This window comes from Carassius auratus, chromosome 29, assembly GCF_003368295.1.
Source record: "Carassius auratus strain Wakin chromosome 29, ASM336829v1, whole genome shotgun sequence".
Classification (NCBI taxonomy): domain Eukaryota; kingdom Metazoa; phylum Chordata; class Actinopteri; order Cypriniformes; family Cyprinidae; genus Carassius; species Carassius auratus.
The window spans coordinates 4443401-4461039 of NC_039271.1; the positions used below are offsets into that span (position 1 = coordinate 4443401).

Consider the following 17639-nt stretch of genomic DNA (forward strand, 5'->3'; position numbering starts at 1 on the left):
CCCATTAACAGATATTTGTTTGTATTTTAAGTAAAAACTTTCACTTTTTTTTTCAAAAAACAAGGCTTAATTTCTCAAGTCATTTTGCATCTCAAGGAATTATCATTAAATTATAAAAACATTATTTCTGAGTGTTTTCTGAATATACAGTTTTTTTTAAAAACGTGAACGTTAAAGGAACATTCCATTTGATCATTTTGAAACATTAGAGAATGTTACTTTTGAACGTTCTCTGAACATTCCGAAACTAGTTACATTTAAAAAATGTTAGACGAGCATCCAACTGAAACAGTCCATGAATGATTTATTAATAATGTTCATGTGCTAACACTTTGAGAACATTATCATTATTAAAGACAAGGCTGCATATAATGTGTTTTTTAGTCATGGAAGCGCTTGAGATCACGGTATTTTAACATGTTTGTACCGTGAGGGTCTTCATACCTTTGTGGTCTTGATCTTATTCCCCGTAGCACAGCTCCATCCTTTGAGATCCGGCAGCACTTTACATTCCTCTCCATCCAGACACGGATGCATCTGACACCACCACTTCTGCTGGACGATAGAGGCTGAACACACACACACACACACACACACACACACACAGAGAGTGAGTGCAAAATAAATCATTGCTTTACCCTCATTACACATTCAAATACATCTTGACCTGGAAGAGATGCATAAAAATGTCTTTTAGTAAGTTTTTAGTAAGTAATACAACAGAATGTTGCAGACACTTTAAGAGTCTCAAAATACACATCATTTCATTTTTTTCAGATTTTGTATGAGATAATAACCATTTAATATGTTCTGCTCATTTTGATCTGGGTACGTATGGAGCACCATTAGTGCCAAAAATACTTTGTTAAATGACCTATGGAGTTATATTAGTGTCAAAAGTTTTAATGAAATATTTTTCAGATTTTCCTACATTATATCTCACATACTTTTAGAACTGGATTTTGTTGAGGAACATTAATATTTCGCAAAAAAAAAAAAAATTATTCAGAGTAATATATATTCAAGTTGTTTTGATGTTGTTTTGTTGGAAATAAATATGTAGATTTCATACATTTAGACTGATTTTGAGCATTTACCAGGAATAAAATTTCCATTTATTCCAATTTCATATATATATCTATCTATATATACACACACACACACACACACACATAAATATAGCATTACAGTTTTTGTGTGTGTGCTTCAGGTAAAATTAGGAATTTTAAATCATTTATAAAAAGGAGAGAATGTCATAATAAGATGGTAGCTTTCAAAACTTTGACCTTTTTTCACATTCCCTCAGTAACGATCAGTTGCTGATCAGATACAGTCTGGTGGTTCTCGAGTTGATGTCGGATGCATTATGAGGGCTACAGCCATCAGAACGAGGCGTGATGATGGAGAACGTCATCAGCAGGTTAAGAGCTGATGTTTTTTTGGAGATGGGGGACATTCGAGCTGCGCTTTCATTTGCAGAGAATGTCAGAGACTAAATGTCAGAGAATAGGTCAGACGGCACTCAGGGGCCCGAACCCATCCAAACAGATCCGTTAGCATTCATTTCACACGGCGTGGAACGATTAGAGGTGATCAGAGTTTAATCAGCTTCCTCATTAACGGACAGACATTAAACACGGCGCTAATGACGCTGACCAGCAAACGAGCGCAGAAGCAGTTCACTTCATGATCAATTCACAACAGCATTATTTGCTTGATTAATTAAATAAAAAGATTGTGTTTTTTTATTAGATTTTAGTTTTAGTTTTTTTAAACTGTGATTTTAGTTAAAGTTTTTTTAAGTAATTTATTTTAAAAAATCTTTGTTATTGTTATAAATAAATATTTTCTGAAATAAAATACATTTCGTTTTTTTTCTTAATTTAAATTTCAAATAAACATATTTTTACTTTATTTTAATTCTAGTTTAGTTTAGTTTTATCTTGCTATAATAACCTTGAGAAAAAATGATTTCAACTACAAACGTATCCATAAAGCATCTCAATCTATTCAACCACACATACAAGCGATTTTCGCTACAGTTTCATTGACAAGTAATTCATTTATCATTTATATATTATAATTATAATAATTAATTTAATATATTTTATGACAATGAATTTAAAAAGAATTTAAAACAGCTGTGACAGAATCCACACTATTTACAATTTTCACTCATAATTTACAAAGAAATGAGAAGTAATACATTAAATCAAATGAGAAACTTTGAAGCAGAAAGACTCGAATAGTATTTTCTCATAATCATTTTGTACAGTTGAGTCTGGTTTTCATGTGCAGTGATCTGGCTGTAATGTGAGGATTGGTTTCTGCTGGATTATAGGACTCAGAGTTAGTTTTTAGTACCGTCTACGCAGGACGGATTCGCTCGGGTGGTTCCTGCCACTTGTCCCGGGAAACACGAGCACTTGACGGTCTGCGAACGCTCCTCGATCTTGTTCTTATTGCAGCATCGGTGTAAGGCCACCACCTCACACGTTCCCATCCGCACCACTGCAACACAACAACACAACCTGCATCACTTTCACTGAGAAAAACTGAAACAAAATAAACTTTTAGCATTTCATCTCAACTCACATTTCCCATTTTCACTCGGTGTAACTTGATGTTTTAAAACAACTAAAGGTGAAATAATTTTTTTTTATCAGAAATATTAATTAAAACATTAATTCATTAAAATATGATTTAATTAAACTATTAATTCATTAAAATATAATTTATTTAATCTATTTGAATTTTTTGAAAAATGACAAAAGCTCACATGCAACAAAATTGCTAAACATTTATCTAACATTAAAATTACAACAGAAAATATTCTAATTCAAAATATGAATAAATAAATAATGTTGGACCACAATCATCAAAATAGAAATAAAAGTGTAAAAGAGAGATTTTTTATATAAAAAAAAAACAAAGAAAGAAAGAAAGAAAGAAAGAAAACAATAAAATAAAATAATACAATTCAACAAATTTAGTAAAAGCCACATTTTAGTGTCAAAGATACTAAAATAGCACTGGAACACAATCGCCATCATAGACACAATAAATGAACTTAAAAAGTAAACAAAAATAGGTAGATAAAATAATAATAATAATCATAAAACTGAATAAAAAGCACATCATGTCACTGATCCTGAAATCCCAGGCTAGAATGAAAGCGATGTTCTCGTCTGGCGTCTGGAGGACAACAGCACACTGATCTTGACACAATGTTTCCTTTTTAAAATACTGTAAAGCTGCTTTGATACAATCTGCATTGTTAAAAAGGGCTATATAACTAACAGTGACTCTGACTTGACTAAAACACCACTGGACCACAATCATCAAAATAGTACATCGATTTTACTGGTAAATAAATAAATATGAAACACTGAACTCTTCAGGACTAAAGCTGTAATCCTGAAGGAGCGCAGGAGGAGACAACGCTGTCCTTCCAGCCGATCAATTATTCACACGCTCTGCACTTTAACTGCTGCTGACATTTCTATGAGACGCCTCTGTGTGTGTGTGTGTGTGTGCAGTAAACAGCTAATTAAGACTCAGAGCGGACGAGCTTTTCTAATTAAACGGAGTTGTACAAGCGAGATCTGCTGGGATCGATGGGGATCGAACAGGAAACAGGAAGTGCACTGCTGTGATTTCCTCTGCTGAACTACGTTTCTAAGAATCTCACGTGATCAGATAAAATATAAATACTTCATAAAAGTAATATGACTAAATTAAAACTAAAATTATAAAAAAATAATCCATTGAAATAAAATAAAAATAAATATGAAAAGATGCTTCTGTATTAGGATTCAGGTTTGAGACCCACCGTGATGTTCCTTGGATTGAGCTGCAGATCCCAGGAGAGCCAGGAGGAGGACCTGAGTGAGAACCTTCTGAAGATCCCTCATGCTCATCCTGCACACAAACACACACACATCAGACACAGAGAACAACTTCACTGTGGCACCCATCCGCTTTCACTGGAGTCATTCAAAGTGAACTTCCCAGGATTTCTGCTTAGACTCGAGCAGAAACACACACGCTCCAGAGCTGAGGCTCGTTAGGCGTCATGTAAACGATCTCAGTCACACAGATGGTAATTACTGGCAGCTGGGCGTATCGCTTACACACGGTTATGAACTGATATTCACTTTCTATATTCCATTACGGAGGTGCTGGAGATCTGACCGATTGTTTTCCGATCGCTATTAGGATTGTGGTTGAGTAATGAGTATTAGATCTTCTGAGACTGACACACACACACACACACATATACACACACAAACACGCGAGCACACACACACACACACACCCATAGACACACACACACACACACACACACACACAAACACGTGCACACACACACACACTCACACAAACGTGCACAAACACAAAAAAAAAAAAACACATGCACACACACACTCATAGACACAGACACACACACAAACACGTGCGCGCACACACACTCATAGACACACACTCATAGACACACAAACACACACACACTCATAGACACACACACACACACAGAGACACACACACACACACTTATAGACACACACACAAACGCGCACACACATAGACACACACATAGACACACACACTAACACGCGCACACACACATAGAAGTTTTATTTCAACAGTTTTTAAATAAATCCTTCTCTCTTTATTTATACATTTATTACATTATTAAATTTAAATGCATAAAATTAATACAAATCAATACATTACTAATAAATCAATCAATAAATATATTACTGCAGTAATAATACGGTTTATTAATAATTATTTTATTTTACATCAGTTTTCAAAAATATCTTGAACTATTAATTATGATCATATAAGATTAATTAAACATTAAAATATATTTAAAAATCAATAAATAATCAATCAACAACTATAGTAATAATACAATGAAATACTATTTATTTTATTTTACAACAGTTTTAAAAAACAAATGAATCTTATATATATATATATATATATATATATATATATATATATATATATATACATATAGCAATACATATTTAAAATACCAATAAATAACTCTAATAATAATACTATTTAATACTACTACTACTAATATTTTATTTTACAAGATTTAGATTACAGCAAAATGAAAAACAAAACAAAAAGATATTTTGAGTTAAGTGTGTAAAGATGTTATGAACATTAGATCTGCTTAATAAAAGTTTCAGATGTTTCTGTATTTATTATTGTTATTATTATTTAAGTACACAACACGAATGTAAATAAGTGGACATGTTGAATTAGTCGTATTTATTATCATATCTTCAGGTGTTATCAATTCTCAAAGGTGAGCTGTTACTACATCATGAATTATATACGAAACACTAAATCTGAAGTCGCACTAATATTTATGTTCACTTCATACTCATAAATGGCGTCTAATTGCTTCATACTATATCACCTTGGGAATCTGATCCAATGACCTTATAAAAGTCTTTAATTCGAGCGCCGGAGGGGAGGAACGCAGACTTATTTTCTCATTAAGAATCTGTCAGAGAGGAACGAGCCGCTTCTAATTGTGCGCTTTATTCTAAAAGCTCTTCATGTTTAATTCAGGTCTCTGTGTTGTACTGCAAACCCTCAGGACATCTGCATAATTTATGCACCAAACAAGAGAACACGCCGTTAAACTTTGGACTATTGCAAACATTAATAAACTCACACGCATCAGTAGGATGAATTATTAAAATAAGAATCTAGTCTGGTTCAAAAGGAGGCTGTCGTCGTGCCATTCGTCTTCATTACGACGGTCACTTCGGGATGACGTCATTAACGTAATCACGACGCACAATTGTGTCACTGCATCAAATCTCAGCAAAAAAATATTTGATGTATGCACATTTTTTATGCATGATATAACATTCAAATATAAATGTTTGCAGACGTACACATTTCTTAACAATTACAATACAACTTTTCCTTTTGTTAGTTAGAAAACAAGTGTGTTAGTAGTTAGCTAATGCATGCACTTTGAGAAAAGTCTGTAAAAAGTGCTGATATTAAGGAATTTTCTGTATTTTTAATTATGCATTGTATTTTTTGGGTTAAGTAATAGTACCTGTTCCATTTTTCTTGATATTTTTCTTACAGTGTACCAACTGATCAACAATCACAAGTACATGTTAAATGTTCCTTTTTATCATTTTAGTCGCTTGCCAAAAGTTACAGATGCCAAATAAATAAATAAATAAATAGCTACATTTGTTGCCATGTGCTTCTGGAGGAGAAAGGTGAAAAGTTGCAAAATTTGGCAACACTGTGTTTCTTCAGCCGAAGCCACTTCAGAGTCAGTTTAGAAGCACTTTAGAGCCTGAGAAACAGAGAAAGTAAAGCTTCTGGAAACAAACGCTCCTCAAAAGATTTGAGACTCTAAAACATGATTGATGGAGAATCAAGTAAAGCTGAGCTGCTTCAGTCCAGGAAGGGTTCATCTGGAGATATTACTGACCTTATTCTGACCTTTACTTGATCATGATCAGTAAGGTTTCTGACCCGAGACACGAGGAGAATAAAGCGATCTGAGCGTCATCCGTGTCTCTCGTTCCAATCAATGTCTGTGAGATTCAGTGTGCCACCATTAGCTCTTCACCTCACACACACTAATCAATGTCAATCGCTCTAATGTTTGCCTGTGTAACACGAACGCTCTATTTCTGATCTGCTTTTAATTGCTCTTTTTGTGATGGCAGCATCAATAATGAATACTATGCGGGCCGTTTCCGCCACTGAATAAAAAATAAAATTGGCAACTTTTTTTTTCTTTTTTCCGAATTGGCAGTTTATATCTCGCGACTGTGAGATAAGAAGTCAGAAATGTGAGATACAATAAAAAGTTTTTTTTTTATTCAGTGGCAGAAACGTGCTTCCATAGAAGAGTTCAGAAACAGGAGTAGAATGTTAGTATCAAGTTATTAGAATGTTGTAGGAAACATTGTAACCTTTCAAATTACATTCTAATCAGGACAAGACAAACTGACACTTTTGTAACTTTTAAATAACACTGTACTTACGACAAGACAAACTGACATTTTCATCATTCAAATAGCCTAATGTTATATTTTAGGTGAAAATAAAGTTATATTTTTGTGACCTTTAAATAATTTTATGGTTACAACAAGAAAACTGACCTTTTTTTTTTTTTACAGTTTAGGAGCATCAAAACAATGTCTACAATGGTTTTTTTTTTTTTTTTTTTTTTTTTTTTGAGTGCATCAGCAAAGATGTTTCTGATGTTCATCGTCTATGCAACTGATGCCTTTTGTCTTTTATAATCTAAACTCTGAAGCAAAGATTAAAGAAATGTAAAGAGATCAATAAAAAGCTGCAGTTTTGTGTCTCGTCAGCAGCACACCGAGCTGTTGGAGACGTCATCCCAGCATGCTTTGTGTTTTCATCACAGCTCTGAGAGAAGCTGAACTGAGCTTTAATTCGAACACACGTGTGTTTAGACACACTCAAAGTCTACGGCAGCCGACCGAACATCGGCGTCCAAAATGAAGCTGCATTTGGTTGTTTTGCTCTCAGAAGGAGAGATGTTCTGCACACAGTTCAATCCGGTTTCTGCAGAAAGTGTGTCGATTCACAGCAGATCCTGGACACGTAACACACCTGTGAATCCACGAACCTGACACCTGCATGACCTTTCCAGCTCAAAACCCACTCAGATTCACAGCACAAGAACAAACTCGTACACGACGTCTGTTTCCTTCAGTTGTCGTTCTGTTTTGGCACAGCATTAATTATTGTGCACAACAACTTCTTACTGATCTATTGAGTGGCAGCTATTAAACTAATGCTTATTTCATGACATTTAAAGCTGTTTTTCTTCATGAATCTCTGATATCGCGTGTGCAGCTTGTTTCTCTGACAGAAGTGTGATGAAAGGAGTCAGAAACATGGATTATTTTTAGCCTCGCTGTGCACGCTCTCATTGGACGCAGACAGGAAGTGACGGATGATTATGTAACACACTTAATTAAACAATTAAACTCAAAATACACGTGAAACGACTTCAGCGCACCATTCACTTGCTATATTTCTCTTGCTTTCCGGCACTAATATCTAAACATTCTTAAATAAAGATGCATTTACATGACTCGAGAAGAATTCAGATATCCTTAAAAGAAGTATAAGAATTATGTGTAGAATTATGTTCAGAAAAATAATCTAGTTAAGATTACTTCTCTTTATTTCTTTTTTTTAAAGATGAATTTTGAGGTTTATTTCAAGACTTGATATACGAAGTACTATTTCAAGATCTTGATTTAAGAATACTGAGATAAACGAGACAAAAATTATATATTATATTACCAAATAATTTTTGGTAGTCGCATCCCATGATGTACTCACCCTCAAGCCATCAGCTGTATATCACTTTCTTCTTTCAGACGAATCCAATCAGAGATATATTAATAAAAAACATCTGGGCTCTTCCAAGCTTTATAATGGCAGTGAATGGGTGTTATTTTTCAATAACACAAAAGAAGTGCAATAAAGGTAGAAATGATGTTTATATTGTTTTAAATAATATTTACTAAAATGCATGCATTCGCTACAGGAGGCTTTTATTCAACCCCCAGAGCTATGTGAGGCACTTTTTACTATGGATGAATGCACTTTTTGGACTACTAAAAAAACAACACCCATTTACTGCCATTAAAAAGCATTGGAAGAGCCAGGATGTTTTTTTCCTTTAACTTTATTTCCACCCAAAATGTAGAATTTTTCAATGATTATACTGTTTTTCCGCAGCCGTCCGGTTAAGATCCGCTCTCTCTCGTCAGGGTCGAGCTCTCCTCCATCTCAACAGGGCACAATATGTTCAGAGACCGACACCAGTCCAGATTAATGCAGGACTCAAGGTGATGAGGACGGCCAAGAATAGCAGCCAGCCACACACATGACAATGAAATCAGTGCTAAAACACCGCAGGAAGCCTCGTTGAGCTTCATTAGCAGGTTTCCAGTGTTTATGTGTCAGATCAGCAGTGTAATAGCCAGGGTCAATGGAGAAAACAAAAACAGAAGTCAATGTAATTACAGTCTATGCGTATGCACCATTACAGTCAGATAATGTCTATTTTTTATGCTCTCACCAGTTCTTTTTTCCCTCATAATAACGTTGTGTCCTGGGAACTGAACGATCTTTGGCTGGTGTTATAATCTAAGCTCATTTGTGATTCTGGATATTGGATTTAAGTGAAACGGCTTCTTAAATGAGAAATCAAAATGATTTTGATTGGATGGATGGGTGTGGTTTGCTGTGATTGACAGGTTACTGGAGGGGAGGGGTTATTATTATTGCCCCGCCCTCATCAGAGAAGAAGGTCATGTTTTACATTTACGTTTCTGCATACAAACAAAATAGATTTTTCTCAAATAGCCAAACAATATTCATAATACTGTTTAGAATGTCAGGTTTATCAGACGAAAAAAAATCCTGTGCACGTGCTACAAAAAAACAACATTATTTTTCAAAGTTCAAATGATAAGATGCAATTATAAAATGTATAAAAATGATGGATTGTATAGGAATATGTTTTTAAATCAAATATATTAACAGTTTTTTCAATTTCAATTAAATTTGTCACGGTTGAACATGGCTTGTTTTTTTTAGTTTAGGAATATTCCATGAACCAATGAAAATTGGTTGTATTTGGTTTCATGCCGACTTCAATCTGTCCTGGAAGACGGGTCATAACCATTTTTAATTTTTTTTTTTTTGCAAATGCTAATATCGAGCGCTGCTTTCACAGACGGATGAGAGAAACTGCATGTGTGACACGAACCTGTCATTCCAGTCATGAGGTTCAGTGATGCATAAAATATGAGTGCGGAGAAGTCGATGTGTTTGTCCCTAATTAATGTCATCTGGAATAAAGCGGAGCACATGTGATGTCCTATAAATGAGCAACAGATGAGACATTCACAACCTAAACACCAAAACCACCGATCCATCCCGAGCAGACGGGGTCGTGACCTCTGAACAACAAACATCTGCACTGATGCGCAACAATATGAGTATGATACTGTTTCCATATCACCCTGGTACGGTCACTTATGTGTTCTATATCAGTGTTTTTAGAAATAATTCTATGTTTGATTCTAACAACTAGTTCAATCTGGGCCTCTTCAGTCACTTTTGAACAGAAAGTTTAGAAATTGTAACAATCATAGTTTATTTGAATGGAACACTTCATTCATCCGCTGACTTTTGTTGAAATTGCTGTTAACAGACAAAAAATTAAATAAAATCATGGACATTCTGATTTTTTTAAAAGGCCGAACAATAATTTCACTTGTAGTTTTGGTTATTTAGTTGTATTTGTTTTATTGGAAAGCACTTTAGTCAACATGACAAACAAACTTGGTACATTCAAGATCAAAGAATAACTATGGAAAAAAAATAGCTAAGTAAAAACTAATATTGCATAGTGTCATAGAATCCCCTCAAAACTCTAAATAATAATCATAAAAAAATATTACCATTGATTATTCCTTTGAAGGGAGGAATTCAAGGCTTCTGACCACGAAGGTACCAAGTGTGACCCAAAAATAAAGAGGCCCAGATTTGAAACCTTTTACATTATAATGTTTGTTAATTGATTTTGTTAAAAATCTAAACTGTCCTGATAATGTCACGCTTTTTATTTACTCTCAGTAATCCTCAGTAGAAATTAAGATGATCAGGAGCCACTCAGCCTTCGATTCTTCTTCATTTCTGTAGTTTATCTTCTTCATCCCTCGTCTTCCTCTCCTGTAACCTCTTCAACATAAGCTATGTTAACATCTGCCTGTTAAGTTCCTCCTCCGCTGTGATTATTTAGAATAAACATTAGAATGTTTTCTTTCTCCATTCGAAGCATCTGAAGCATTCTGATGCTCAGCGGATTGAAAACACACACACACACACACACACACACACACACACACACACACAGTTGCCTGCTTCAAATCAATCAAATACGCCACAGGAATTTTCTCACAATGTTTTTTTAAGTTATAGAAATGTAAGGACAAACGTTGTTAAAATAATGTAACGTTCTTGTGATGTTATTAATATTTGAAACACATTCTCATAATGCTGAGAGAAAACCTTCTGAGACCAACATTCTCAAAACATCCAAACAATGTAATCTGTGTTTGATGAAAGTTCTGAGAAAAGTTTTTGTAACCTTTAAATAACCTTCTGATATAATGCAAGAACACTTAGAAAATTAAAAGTAAACATTCAAATAGTGTAATAATTTGGATGAGAAATAAACTTTTTTGTAACATTTAAATAATGTTCTACTTTCAACAAGAAAACTGGATATTTTCATGTTCTTAGGATATTATAATTAAACGTTCAAATGAAGTTCAATTTTGAGTGATACGTTTGCAAGAAAGGCTGTAAGAAATGTTTTCGTGACCATGAAATAACATAAGAATCTTAATGAATACTGAACATTTCAACATGTTAGAGACATTCTAAAAAAGATCCTGAACAAACACTACTACCATACCGAGTGATTAATACTGTATCTTTATATGACACTGACATAATAAACAAAATTAACCAGATGTTAGCGGTGACGGGTGTCTAAAACAAAACTGATCGTGCTGTCAGTCACCAAATAATCAATCAATGATCACTTTAAACTCTATTCCTATATTTAAACTAGATTTCCAAACGGTTTTATGTGTTTTTAGTTTATTCGAGGCTCCGGTTGATTGATAGCCGACTCACCCGCGCTCGCGACAGATTAAGAACGGAATGAAGAACGTTACCTGTCGCACCTGCGCGCTCCTGATCAATCCATCCGATAATTGCGCGATCAGTCCGGCGGGAGACAGGGTTTCCGCTTCCTGTAGGTTCGGCTCAGTCAGCCGCGCTTCACATGATTCAGATCCGCGCGCGAGGGGAGCGCCTAACCGTCACTAACCGTCTTTAACCGTCCCAGAACGCTTCCCGCGTCTTCTGTTTGAATAAGCTGTAACGTTTATTATGCACCGTAAAAACAGAAGGCAAAAAAATTAAGACAAAAGATGGAGAGAGAGAAAATTATGTTGCTCTTCTCTGAGCTTCACACACACTGACTGACTGAAATACACACACAGTCAGTCAAACCTCCACCCCCCCCCCTTTCTCTCTCTCACACACACACACACACACACTCACACACACACAATACTACAATTCATTTATATTAAACTCTAAGCCTATCACTCCAGATCACAAAATATGTCGTAAGGGAACGCTGTGCAAACCACATTAAAACGTTATTTCTGAGTGTTCTCTGAATGTTTAAAACATGTTCCATTTTTTTTAATCTAACATAGTTAAAAGAACGTCCCATGTGACCACTTCGTAGACATTATGAGAACGTTATTTTCAAATGTTCTCTGAATATTTCTCAAACAACATTTCAGAAACGTCAGATGAACATAGTTATACCGGATTATGTCATAGGCGACATACATTCTGATCACAAAATGGCATTGAATGATTAATATATTGTTACGAAACTAGTAATAAACAAAACAAATATCTCAAAAAATAAACCAAAGCAAATCATGAGGCGGCCCATAAAGGAAACGCTGACTGATGTCTCAAACTAAACTCATATTTATGTCAGTTATCAAAAAGGCGAATCCATCTATAATCCACTCTAAACCGTTTAGCTATAGCCTGTTTCTCAACTATTATAATTTTTAAATGTAAACAAAATCTTATTTACACAGATGTAAAGTAAGGTTGGCACAATGCCACGGCTAACGTTACTGAGAAGCTTATTTCCGAGTATTCTCTGAACTTTCTAAAAGTTGTAACATTTAACATTTTAACAGAAACATAACAGTAAACGTTTAAAAATAAGTTCCATGCATGACGTATAAACAACGCGTTTAGGCAAACTTTTTGAGAACATAAAAAGACCAGAGAAATCTAAACGAACGTTCTATTAACGTTAATTGTAACGTTACGACTATAAACGTTACAGAACGTGCACCGTGTGCGGAGATCGGAGAACCTACGACGACCATTATCATCAGAAATGTCCCAAACCGCCAGGTTAGTATTTTTGAGTGAGGTTTTATTTCACATTTAACACATTTAGCACGCGATGATTGTCAGTGTTTATTCTTATATTAACAGAAGTAGGCCTGCAGTGTTACCGAGACACGGCGCTGCAGTCACGTGGTTCCGGATCCCCATCTCTACAGATGTTTTTCAGAGATTTCCCTGTAGTAGGGCTGTATCAGTATAGATGCTGTAGTAAAGACGGTGATGGGGTGTTACTGCGGAGGATCAGGAGATCGGAGTGTGTGATTGATGGATGTGTGGCGCCACCGTGCGGACGCCTCTGATACTGCATGCTAATCCACGCTGACTTTCACCAGTTTTTAAACACAAATAAGGCTTTGTTTAGATAAAACCAGGAAGCGTTTACCTACAAAACTACCTATAGGCAAAATTATTGACATAACGGGGTCGTTTTATTTAGAGTATGCTATTAGTTAAGTGTGTAGCAAAAGCAGCTAGTGCATGATAAACAAACCACAAGGAGCATTAGCTTCAGGTTCGTCCTAAATCCCTCTAACTAGCTGTTTATTAACACCTCAGAATACATTATTTATTCTGTAGTACTGTGCAATTAATGGATAAACACATCAATCAAATAAGGTTAAATTACAAATAAATAAAATCCGCATATTGTTTTTTTTTATTAAATCAGTTTGAACCGATTGTTTTCCCCCTGAAAATCCTCAATTAAAAAAATGAAATGCATTTTATGTTGTAACCTTTCTTCACATATTGACATTTGACAGAACAGAAATAAATGTGCTTCCTAAGAAACATTATTTACTTTGAAACACATTTTAAAGAGGCATCACTTAAATTAGCTGAGCACAAAAATAAACAATAATCAAAATTAAATATTACTAATTCACACACACACGTACACACACACATATATATATAGTGCATGGAAATAAATGGACATAAAACAAATTCTGTAAACACACCTGTGTCACTCAGTAAAATTTATTGTAGAATTGAATCACATTTTCACCAGCATTCTAGTCATCCCATGTTTATACAAATTGCAACAGATCTTCGTACAATATACTTACCAAAGAGAAAAAAAGCTGCACCAACAATTTCTAGATCTGATTTGTAAAAGAGCATCGTTTGTCATTAAAATGATTGTCACCGTGAAGTTTGCTGAAGTAGAAGACTATAAAAACAGCGAGTAGGAGGGCTTTGACAGACTGAGAGCAGTGCAGTGCAGATCCTCCGTGATCTGGAGGTCACACAGAGGTCAAAGGTCAGACGGACCGAGGCATCTGTGGCTTCAGAAGTTCATGGTGTGGAGCGTCTCGGCTCAGCACTCCTCCTTCACGTAGATCTGATCGTCTGTGTCTGACTCCAGGTGCTCCAGACGCTCCGTCTGCCCGCTCATGATCTCGTCTGGGGTCTTCATGAACCTGCGGCGCACACACACACACACACACACGTTTGTTTCTGTCAATTGTGGGGACTTTCCATAGACTTCTATTACTTTCATACTGACCAAAATTTATTCTATTTTCTATCTCCTAACCCTAAACCTACATCATTTACTATTTTTACTATTTTCCTTTTTTTTTTAACTTATGGGGACCACAATGACAAACATTTCAGGTTTTACTATCATTGCGGAGTCATTTTGTCGCACACACACACACACACACACATACCCACAGACACACACACACACACACTCACTCTCTCTCTCACACACACACACACACACACACACACACACACACACACACACACACACACACTGACCTGAAGAGCAGTCTCTGTCCCGGCTCCTTCCTGATGATGTTGAGTTTGTAGTAGTGTCTCAGCGCTCGCGACATCTTCTCATACGTCATGTTGGTTCTGTTCTGTGTGAGCAACACATCACAACACTAATGCACTCTTGAATGTTAATTGTAATAAAAATGTATTTTAGATTATAGATTTGAATGGTTTTATTTTATCTTTGCATTATTTAATAAAATAAAATTACTCAATTTTTTATATTTAATTTAATAGTTAATATATTGTTTTTAATATTTTATTATTTGTATTTAAAATTAAACTTTATTTTACCCATTTTATATTTTAATGATTTAATTGAAACTTTTTTTGGTTTAAATCTAAATCCGTATTTTTTTTAGGTGTCCGGTACCTTATGGTTCCCCCACAGTCGGGCCAAACCGTTGGGGTCCATGATGCGGAAGACTTTGGTCTCGCGGTCCTCCCAGCGGATGTAGTTTTCGTAGCGACTGTCCGACAGAAGCTGATAGACGTAATCCCACAACAGCCTGCAGTCTGACACACAACACAATCACAATCACAATCTCCAGTCATAGTTTCATAAGTCTGGAGGAGGGGGCGGAGCCTGACCTGCGATGCGGCCGATGGGCGTGGCCTGCTCCGCTGGAGGAGAGACGGTCATGATGATGTGATTGCGGTAGTGACGCTCGTCCTGCAGGGGGAGCTGGAGGGGCGTCTGATGGGCGAAGTGTGCATGACCTTTGACCTCGCGGCCGTTCTCCTGAGGCGTCCTCCTGAAGTCTGGGCTCAGCAGCGGGTGCATGATGGCGCTGGGCATGAGCTGGATGACGCGCGGCGGCGGAGGCTCCTCCTGAAGAGCGCAGTGACCGTTAGCCGCGGACGGAGACATGGACAGCGGATAGATGTCGTCCGGTGGGTGGTGGTTGCTGTCGGGCAGCTGTGCGGACACCTGCTGGGGGTCCTCGGCCGAGCGCAGCGGGGCGGGCGGATGATGGGGCGAGCGATGGCGCAGCTCGATGGTCGGCGGATGCAGAGGAAGAGCGTCTGTGGCGCGCGGCGGCCGGCGTACCGTTTCTGACACACACACAGAGAGAGAGAGAGAATCAACATCAGAATCTCTTAAATACTATTCATTAAATAAAGTTAATACATAAAAATACATGTAAAGTAAAAAATGTACAGTATTTGATCAAAAACAGTAAAGAAAGGCATCATGAAGAAAGAAAGACATGAACATCATGGGGGCGAGTGGATTATCAGGAGACTTTTATTCTGGAAGTGAGCTCAGAGATCAGATGTAAAATTCACTTTTAACCCCCATAAATGTATTTATTTTTTTAATTACCCAATATTCTTAGATCTAAGTTATAAATGTCTTTCCCAGCACTTTAGAAGCAACTTAAGTGCATCCTTTGCAAATTAAAAGTATTAATTTCTTTAAAAAAGAAAGACATATATATATTTCAACAAGAGTGTATTTTTTTAAAACGTTATTAAAAATATTTAAATATTTAAAATAAATTATAGCAAATTACAATTTAAATATATATTATGTGCATATTTATTATTTTAAAGTAACATATACATGAATTATGTGCTTCATGTTTTAAATAATATTTTGTTGTTGATAATGTCATTAAAAATTCACAGATGAATTGAACGTTTTAAAATATATATTTTTAATAGATATAAATCTCTTGTTATATTATAAATGATTTTTCCTGACACTTTTAATGTGTAAATCATCCCGCCACTAGAGGATGCCAGAGAGCTCTGTGCAGATTCTGGAGCTCTTCTGTGATCGTGTGACGTCAGAGTGCGTGTGTTTAGATGCATCATGTGACGCATGCGATCGTCTTTCAGGAAGTCTTCTCACATGCTCCTGTTGTTGTTTGTCTCTGTTTAACTCCAGCAGCGCTTCCTCGTCCGACCGGTTCTTCTGTCAATATTCCAGACAGGCTCTTCCTGCGGGATCGTGTTGAACTCCAGTGTTTCAGACTCAACCCTCGCTCACAGAAGAAGAAGAAGAGCAGCTCACCTTCGTGTTTGTGCGTCTGCAGCGGCGCGTCGTTCAGCGAGAGGAAGGAGCCGATGGGGAAGAACGGGGAAGGCTTCCTCTGCTTCAGGATGTGCTGCAGGAGCTCGTACAGAACATCACCTGTCAATCAGAGCACACACACACACACACACACACGTCATCAGCTGCTGCTGCACGGGACACACAGACGCGAGTGAAGGCTACAATCAAACATAAATGTAAAACTAAATTAAATAAAACAAATAAAATATACAAATTAGTTATAGTAATGACTAAAATAACTCAAATACATGAATAAAATTCAAGTGAATAAAATTAATTTGATTCTATGATATTAAATGAACAAAATTAATTAAATTACATTACATTTACATTACATTTATTCATTTAGCAGATGCTTTTATCCAAAGCGACTTACAGATGAAGACAGTGGAAGCAATCAAAAACAGCAAAAAGAGCAATGATATATAAGTGCTATAACAAGTCTCAGTTAGGTTAACACAGTACACGTAGCATGGGATTTTAAATAATATAATAAATAAAAAGAAAACAGATAGAAGTAGTATAGTAAATAGTGTTAGAGGTCTTTACACACACACACACACACACAATTGCATAATAAATGAAAAGAAAATAGAATACAAAAAGATTAGAAAGGTAGTTAGATTTTTTAAAGAATAGAATTAGAATAGTGAGTGTTAAAGTTAGAGGGTCAAATAAAGATGGAAAATTAATTACAAATGAATAAAAT

General features: G+C 35.9%; 3 protein-coding genes across 8 annotated transcripts in view; 1 reads left to right on the forward strand and 2 right to left on the reverse strand.

Moving 5' to 3' along the window:
• LOC113048471 (B-cell receptor CD22-like) overlaps window positions 1–17639 on the forward strand; it is a 1131192-nt gene that overhangs the window by 137118 nt on the left and 976435 nt on the right. The gene's annotated exons all lie outside the window — the stretch shown is intronic.
• Window positions 439–12168, reverse strand: LOC113048570 (protein FAM19A2-like). The gene is made up of 4 exons (XM_026210448.1): window positions 11808–12168; window positions 3833–3921; window positions 2365–2511; window positions 439–569 (listed from the first exon to the last, which is right to left on the reverse strand). The coding sequence occupies exons 2-4, from the start codon at window positions 3918–3920 to the stop codon at window positions 439–441; spliced, it is 366 nt and encodes a 121-aa protein (XP_026066233.1). The 5' UTR covers window position 3921; window positions 11808–12168.
• Window positions 14032–17639, reverse strand: part of LOC113048518 (transcription factor ETV6-like) — a 12921-nt gene continuing 9313 nt past the window's right edge. For 3 of the 4 annotated variants that reach the window (XM_026210377.1, XM_026210378.1, XM_026210379.1), the window contains 5 exons: window positions 16889–17008; window positions 15460–15924; window positions 15242–15384; window positions 14854–14954; window positions 14032–14507 (listed from right to left, as the gene is read on the reverse strand). In XM_026210377.1, the coding sequence (XP_026066162.1) occupies window positions 14405–14507; window positions 14854–14954; window positions 15242–15384; window positions 15460–15924; window positions 16889–17008 (932 nt within the window). In that variant the 3' untranslated portion in view covers window positions 14032–14404. The remainder of the gene's footprint in view (window positions 14508–14853; window positions 14955–15241; window positions 15385–15459; window positions 15925–16888; window positions 17009–17639) is intronic. The other variant, XR_003276494.1, reaches the window with a different exon arrangement.

What these genes read in the sequence shown, in the direction of transcription:
- LOC113048570 (XM_026210448.1), bottom strand. Translation starts at nt 3,920, where the DNA reads ATGAGCATGAGGGATCTTCAGAAGGTTCTCACTCAGGTCCTCCTCCTG. An exon ending in TCAATCCAAGGAACATCACG is followed by an intron (nt 2,512 to 3,832) that starts GTGGGTCTCAAA and finishes GTTGTGTTGCAG; the next exon opens with TGGTGCGGATGGGAACGTGT. An exon ending in GAATCCGTCCTGCGTAGACG is followed by an intron (nt 570 to 2,364) that starts GTACTAAAAACT and finishes GTGTGTGTTCAG; the next exon opens with CCTCTATCGTCCAGCAGAAG.